This window comes from Papilio xuthus, unplaced genomic scaffold (assembly GCF_000836235.2).
Source record: "Papilio xuthus unplaced genomic scaffold, Pxut_1.1 DF827756.1, whole genome shotgun sequence".
Taxonomy (NCBI): domain Eukaryota; kingdom Metazoa; phylum Arthropoda; class Insecta; order Lepidoptera; family Papilionidae; genus Papilio; species Papilio xuthus.
In genome coordinates, this window is record NW_013530893.1 from 2,279,700 (window position 1) to 2,287,227 (window position 7,528).

Below are 7,528 nucleotides of genomic sequence, written 5' to 3' on the forward strand. Positions count from 1 at the left end.
AGAGTAAATAATGAAGTATTTTACTAAATAAGATTTATTTATAGTTATTCAAATTTCTACATTGTTACTTAGTTAAACAAATCTTTCCCGAGATGTGTCTTCAACAAATCACTCATAGCCCTTTTCATAAAAATTATATTAGCAATTTCATCTACTCAATATTTACAAATCGGTATCCAGAGAATTGTAAGCTATTATATTTTATTACAAAAATGCTGTGAGACACAGATGTGATTTAAAAGACAAGTGGAAAAACGAATAGCAAAATTGGAACTTGTAGTTTTATTTCTAACAGTATTCGTAACATTTAAAAGAAAAATATATGTTTCAGAGAAAATCAATTTATGACGTTAATTATATTTATGCGAATGGCAACACTGTTTGTACGTTGTGACGTCTGTCAGTGTCACTGCATCTGTCAGTAGTGCGCTTGGCCTGGAGACAGTGCCCGCGCTGGTGTGCGCACTGACTGAAAAATTAAATAATAAACCGCACGAATTTCTCCGACATTTTTAATAATATTCACAATAAAACCTAACGTCTGAACTTAAGTTTAACTAATTTTGTGTAGAGACTGAAGGATATCTGAACCGGTGGGCATAATTCAGATTAAATTATAACAGCTCACTAGCGCCCTCCTGTTAAGTCGTTAAAAATATTTTTGACTAACCTTTACGTTTATAGACGATAGTAACAAAGCTCTTATTATAAAGTATTTACAAAAGTATCACAGGAATTATTAAATAATAATAATCAATGCAGATTTATTCATAGAGTTACCTTAAATATCTATTTTAATTCATTTATAAATGGATAGGCGAGCTTGGAAGTGACTGCTTTTACTACGTTCCGGTTTAAGTGCGCCTGTTGATTATACGCATAATCAAATAGGCACAAAATTCTACATCGCATAGCCAGTCTATTTATAGAGTTCAGTGGCCTGCGTCATAATGTAACTCAGGGAACTGATATTCTTTTGTTTAAAATCCGATATTTTTCATAGATATTAAGGAAAGGGAGAAATATACATAATTACATCTAGTTGAGTTATTCTTTAAAATAAACATCTATAGTTTGATTGATATCATCATTATTAATTAATTCTATTAATTTGAAGGTAATATTAATTTATTTATGAATTTTTATATTAGGAATCTTGTATCGTATTTGCACTAAAACTATCTATAACTATGTATATCTAGAAGAAACTTTACATTACACCACATCACTTTTATCGAGTAGCCCGTTATTGCTACTCCCATCTTCCTGTCAGATATGATAGTCTTTTAAAGGTCTTACAGATTCCGCTGACGATCTCGGTGTGGGGTCAACGCCCGATAGTCCTAAAGATCCACTTCGTCTCACAACTAAAGTCTTTGTGCCGTAATCAGTTACAAAGTTGTCGTTACGTGTTGGAGTGTTGGCTCTTACAGTTTGGTAACCACAGCACGGTGGGTACCTCGATGTTAGAATCTTCTTAAAAGCTTCACGGAATTCGGTGTTGAAGATAGAATAGATGATCGGATTGAAAGCGGAATTTGAATAGCCGAGCCACGTTAGTATCTTGAATGCTAAATCTGCAACAATTTTTTTTAAAATCAAAATTGTAAATTTTATCATATTCTTATTAGTTTCTCAAAAGAGGGCGCTGTGAATAATTTCCAATTGTAGTTTAACGCATCAGCCGATAGGTGTCGATGATTGTGTAGCTCAATCACACTTTCGAAATGTTCCAAGTATCTGCTTTTCTACTTATGGAAATGTAATATTTATGCTGTACTCAATAAATGTGTGCGTGTAACTGAACACAATAAATGTCAAGTCATTTTTATTTCGTCAATTTTAATATTCATGTAAGAGACAGAAAGAACGACTCACCTGGTATACAAGTTTTACAAAAAGCCGCAACAATGTTAACGCAAAAGAATGGCACCCAGCACAATAGGAAAACGCCCATAATGATTCCGACGGTGATGGCCGCTTTATGATCGGACACGTGGTAGGGGGACGAATGGACGTGGGTATGCACCCTCGTCCGCACCGACTTGGTCCGATTGTCTGGCAATTGTACTGTGCGGGTGACAGCCTTAATTGACTTTACGTGTTTCTGGGCGTAGCAGTAAAGCCTACAAAAAATATTCTGTTATTACTCGTGTGAATCATGTTTCGTTTTTCATTCATATTTGTTTTTTATATTTCATTTTTAAATTTAGTGGCAAGTTGAATGGAAATGTTTTGCTGGAGTTTGTTTTATTCTTTTGACATGTACGTATAAAAATATTGCCTAAATGCCATATTCAGTCAATCAAGCATCATCTTCATGTTGATTTGTCATTCTAAATCTTACATACGTAGACTTAGGGCATTCGTTATTTAACTTTATAGGACTTTGAATGATTAAGTCAGGGTATTAAAGAGTTAAATATAACAAGTTATCAAATCACTTTAGTGTTGCACCGTACTCTTTTTTTTTAAATATTAGCAGATTTTTTAAATTTACTAATATTTCTTTTACCATTCCAACTAAGGTGTATGCTTGTGCTAGGATATAGTTTACGACAATAGTCGAAGGGCGGGATTCGAACCCCCGACCTGGTGATCGAAAATCCGTATCCTTAACCATTAGGCTATTGACGCTTCAAACTTGCTATCAATTGTTAAATTTAGTTGATCTCATTACTCTATTTTCTTTAACTAATCACTTAAAAAAAAATTGACACGTTTATCGGAAACCTGGCATATAATAGAGTGCGGTTTTTGCGAAACTTTCTACCATACAAAGCCGTGTTCTGGGATAGTATTTCCTTCGGCGGTATTTCCAAATAGCTATGACTTACGCTCCTTCAAGAAGCGAGGGTATCATCTCAAAGGTCGACATCTGCGGACCTCTGTTATTGCAGATGTCCATGGGCGTCGTATTAACAGTGGTAGAGCCCGCTTTAACATCTTCGCACGAATTGACCCGGCTCGGGGGTAAATACCACGACCACACAGAAGACAGGCGTGAAGTAGGAGCAATTCCGCGTTTCGTCTGATGAGTGTGTGTCCCGGAGGCCTAATTTAGACCTCTTTCCCTTCCCACCCTTTTTCTTATAAGGGAAGGATGAGAAGTGGAAGTGGACTTTCCGGATGAGAGGATGCATGGGAAGGGAAAATATTTTTCTTTCTGTGCATCCTCTTCTCCGTCGATTAAAGGTAGGTAACGCATATGTAATTGCGTATGTCTATGGGCAACGGTCACTTCGCTATTTCAGCGATTTCAGGTGGCCGCTCGCTCGTTTGCCACCTTGTGTTATAAAAAAAACACCTCGGGGTTTTCTCTGTTCGTTTGGCTCTTATTTTATAAAAAAAAGAGAAAAATAACTCACCTGCAATATATACTGATCATAACAATGCAGGGTAAAATAAATGATATACAACTGGATACAATAGCGTAAGTTGGTGTTAACACAAGCGCACATGTTGGGTACCGCGGTGGTTTCTCCGTTGCAACCGACTCTTCAGGGGGTCGATGTAATCCCAATGATATAGGTAGGAAACTGACAAGTACTGCTAACAACCAAATTAATGCAATCGTTACGATGGCAACTTTCCTTGTAACCCAACGACCATACCTGGTAACAAAGAAATAAATAAGTTCCAAAGGAAAAGAAGAATCTTAATTCTTACTAATATTATGAATGCGATTGTTTGGATGGATGGATGTTTGTTTCAAGGTGTCACCAGAAAGGCTGGATGAATCTTGCTGAAATTTGGCAGAGATGTAGAGGATATTCTGAAAGACCACATAGGTAACTAATTTTAAGTTTTTTTTCAATTCCGCGCGGCAGCTAGGTGAATACGACCGTTCTCGAGATACCTTCAAACAAACATCCATCTATCCAAACATTCATCATCATCATCAGCGCACTATACGTCCCCACCGAGAGGCTCGGAGCCTACCCTAAGTTAAGGGTGATTAGGCCATCCAAAACATTCGCATTTATAATATTATATTAGTAAGCGCATAACATGCGATATTAAAATCCGAGCAATATCGGGCACGCTAACAAGTGCAAAACAGTTGAATGAAATCTTGCTTTTAAAGTTCATTTATTGTTAAGTAAAATTTAGATTAAATTCACATTTCAATATACATTTTAAATAAAGGTACTTTTAGAACTTCAATCGTCTCGTGAAAATTTTAAAGGATTCAATACGAGATGCAAGTTGCTATAATATGTTTTCAACTATTGTGTACATTGTACTACGTTTCCAATATTGTAGAGAATATTAAACTATGAAACAAGAGTTAAAAAGCAAATTTTATGCCGTAAAATTTTACACATATACTTATATTGGTACTAGAAAGGACGATATTAAGATTATCCGTAAGCAATTTATATGAAAAAAGATAGAAAGCTGAATAATAAAGAATTTTAAAGCAAGTTTTTTATCTTTCTACACTTCTAAGCTTGAATTATTAAGAATATGAGTATTCTTGCTTGTAGTCTAGACTGAAATGTATTACTCATATTATAAATGCGAACGTTTAGATGTATGGATGGATGGATACATATAGAACATAGTCTGGAAGAATACATAGGTTATTTTGTTTTTTTTTCAATTCCTTCGGATGGATTCCCATGCGACAGCTATAAACTATATAAAACATATCGTAATCTCAATTTTTACAAAGATAATGAAAGAGACAACAGTCTTTCTAAGATTATTTTAGCAATGGAAACTATGAATGAATGAATGAACCATTACAAGCGTCAATGAAAATTGATACTCGTATAAATTCAGTCACAACAAAGAAATACCAAAGAAAGATGTGAAACTAAATTGTTTGATAATATTTAAATTAAATACCTCAGGGGATCTTTGATGTGTATGTACCTATCTAATGATATGGCACATAAATTCAAGATGGATGCCGTGGAGCACATGACGTCACAAGCCACCCAAGTGTCGCAGAATTGTTCGCCGAAAACCCAATACCTAGAGAAAGAAACATTCTGTATTTCGACGAAGTATTACGTATTGTTTCGACAGACGAAACAAAATTACTTTTAACACGAAATACTTACGATCTAAGAATCGGTAGAATATTTTTAAATCATCATGTATAACAAATTTTACTTACATTAAAGAAGAGAAAAATAGTACAAATAGAGTTTAAAAAGTCTTCTTTAAAAATCATCTTTAAAGTTAATTCAAAGCCACAGAATAGAACAGTACACTCACGGTTAAAATCTATATTTTCTATTGTTATACTTCTCTTTTATCTATACTAGGATAACTTACCCTAGTAAATCATTAACTCCGGCGAACGTCATCACAGCTGCAGCAACTAACATGTCAGCGATGGCTAATGACGCTAGAAATAAGTTGCCGATACGTCGAAGTCCTCGGTCGGTATAAATCGCTATGCAGACTAAGATATTGCCCGCGGCACTTACAAATATCAATAAAGATAGAAAAATACCTGTAAACAAATACTGAATTAGAGACAACATTACTAGAAATCAATAGAAATTAATAATTATAATGACATTCACTGGCTGAAAATGTTACTTGTGTCACATTTATAAAAAAAACAGTTTGACTCTGTTTAGTGTTACACAGTTTAACCCTTTGATAGCCTGTGATTTATATTGCGGACGTCACCGTCAGTAAAAGTATGTTTTATACTTGGATATGTGCCACACAAAATTACTTCCGATATGGGTATTTATTTGGCATTTCGGAAGTTTATGCATAATAATATATTAATAAGTATTCGATCCATAACAGTAGTACTTTGTTCGCGTGACTCATATGAAATATTCAATAATCTGTCGTTTCATTAATCATAGTATACATATTTTTTTTATATCATATGGTGGCAAACGAGCGAGCGACCACCTGAAATCGCTGAAATAGCGAAGTGACCGTTGCCCATAGACATACGCAATTGCATATGCGTTGCCTACCTTTAATCGACGGAAAAGAGGATGCACAGAAAGAAAGTATTTTCCCTTCCCATGCATCCTCTGATCCGGAAAGTCCACTTCCACTTCCCATCCTTTCTTTATAAGAAAAAGGATGGGAAGGGAAAGAGGACGAAATTAGGCCTCCGGGACGCACACTCATCAGACGAAACGCGGAATTGCTTCCACTTCACGCCTGTCTTCTGTGTGGTCGTGGTATTTCACCGGGCGAGCCGGGCCAATTCGTGCGAAGATGTTAAAACGGGCTCTACCACTGTAAAAAACGTACATATAAAGCACGAACTGTTATTAAAGGGTTAAAATTTTTAAATTATAATATGTCGACTTATAAACTTACCGACAAGGAGTATTGATAACAGGGTGACAGCGTCAGGATCCTCGGCATTATCGTATTCGACCTCCGTATCGTTCGGCTCGGCTGCCACCTGTCACGAACATTTGAATTATTCAATTATTCCCTCGGGAAAGATCGAAATCACTCGACCTCAAGTAGGCATTGTTGTGGGAATTTGAAGGGAGGCTCAACATAAATTATAAAGCTATAGTAATTTTACAGACTGAATTGTTCGTTTATTTGATTAAATGCGCCGAAAACCGAGCGTTGTTTTATCAAACGTTGGAATTAGAATTTAATGATTATGAAATTTACATACCTTTGAATCCAAAAATATGAATTTGTTATTACTTATATAATAAGTCCCTTATTTACTTTATTTGTATATAATATCTTACATAAGTTGGTATAATAAAGGTGGACTCCATGTTAGTACGTTGCTTGCATTATTAACTTCATGTCTTAGTATCCGCTTTCAACAGGAAGCGTGTTGCGCGGTGGCGCCCTCGCCGGACGATCTGTGATGACGCCATACTTCACATCACGTCTGCAACAGAATCCTAAATTAACTCACTCAGTAATGCATCTCGTGTTTACAATAAAATAAAATGTTTAATGTTTAATCTATTTAAATTATTTAATATACATTTTTAGTTGTCGAAAATTACTAAAAGATTTTTCTCTTTACAACTGTATAAAGCGTTCAGGCTATGCTCAAGTTAGATAGGTTAATTAAGCAAACCAGATACCATGCTTTTCGCCTTATAATTTCTCTGTTTTTTTTTGTCACGGAGCAGTTTATATTATATGTGTTTTGTATAGCCTTTCTCGGAATTAACAAGTATTATTTTGATACTAAATAAACCTTGACCTAACAGTGCATTATCCAGAAACTTTTAACCTCTGAAATGTCTCGTGTATTTTTAACTTGTATCAATACTAACCCGATTTGAATAATAACCATGAAGCGATATTATCTATCCAAGGTCATGATCCTTTGACTTTTTTAGTTACTTTAGCACGCGATTGTATTTTTAATATAGAAATTGAAACATGCTATAATGTGCGTGTCGGTAAACATCAGACTCGGCCGAAGAAAAAAGTTAAACATGAACAGAGTTCATTGTTTTCAGCTGTTCTTATTCAAATATATACGTAAAAGAATGTGATTTTTTTTTAGATTTTTTGTTATTATATATTTAAATATTGAATGACTAAA

General features: G+C 34.9%; 1 protein-coding gene across 1 annotated transcript; it reads right to left on the bottom strand.

Moving 5' to 3' along the window:
* Positions 1 to 1,269: 1,269 nt before the first annotated feature.
* On the bottom strand, positions 1,270 to 6,828 carry Dopr1 (dopamine receptor-1). The gene is made up of 7 exons (XM_013309960.1): positions 6,708 to 6,828; positions 6,313 to 6,400; positions 5,290 to 5,470; positions 4,855 to 4,983; positions 3,369 to 3,614; positions 1,879 to 2,126; positions 1,270 to 1,577 (listed from the first exon to the last, which is right to left on the bottom strand). Exons 1-7 carry the CDS (start codon positions 6,735 to 6,737, stop codon positions 1,270 to 1,272), a joined length of 1,230 nt encoding a protein of 409 aa, XP_013165414.1. The 5' UTR covers positions 6,738 to 6,828.
* Between the last annotated feature and the right edge of the window lie 700 nt (positions 6,829 to 7,528).

Coding starts and splice junctions, on each gene's coding strand:
- Dopr1 (XM_013309960.1), bottom strand. CDS start 6,737: ATGGAGTCCACCTTTATTATACCAACTTAT. Junction 5,471..6,312: donor GTTATCAATACTCCTTGTCG/GTAAGTTTATAA, acceptor ATTTGTTTACAG/GTATTTTTCTATCTTTATTG. Junction 2,127..3,368: donor ATGATCAGTATATATTGCAG/GTGAGTTATTTT, acceptor TATTTTTTGTAG/GCTTTACTGCTACGCCCAGA.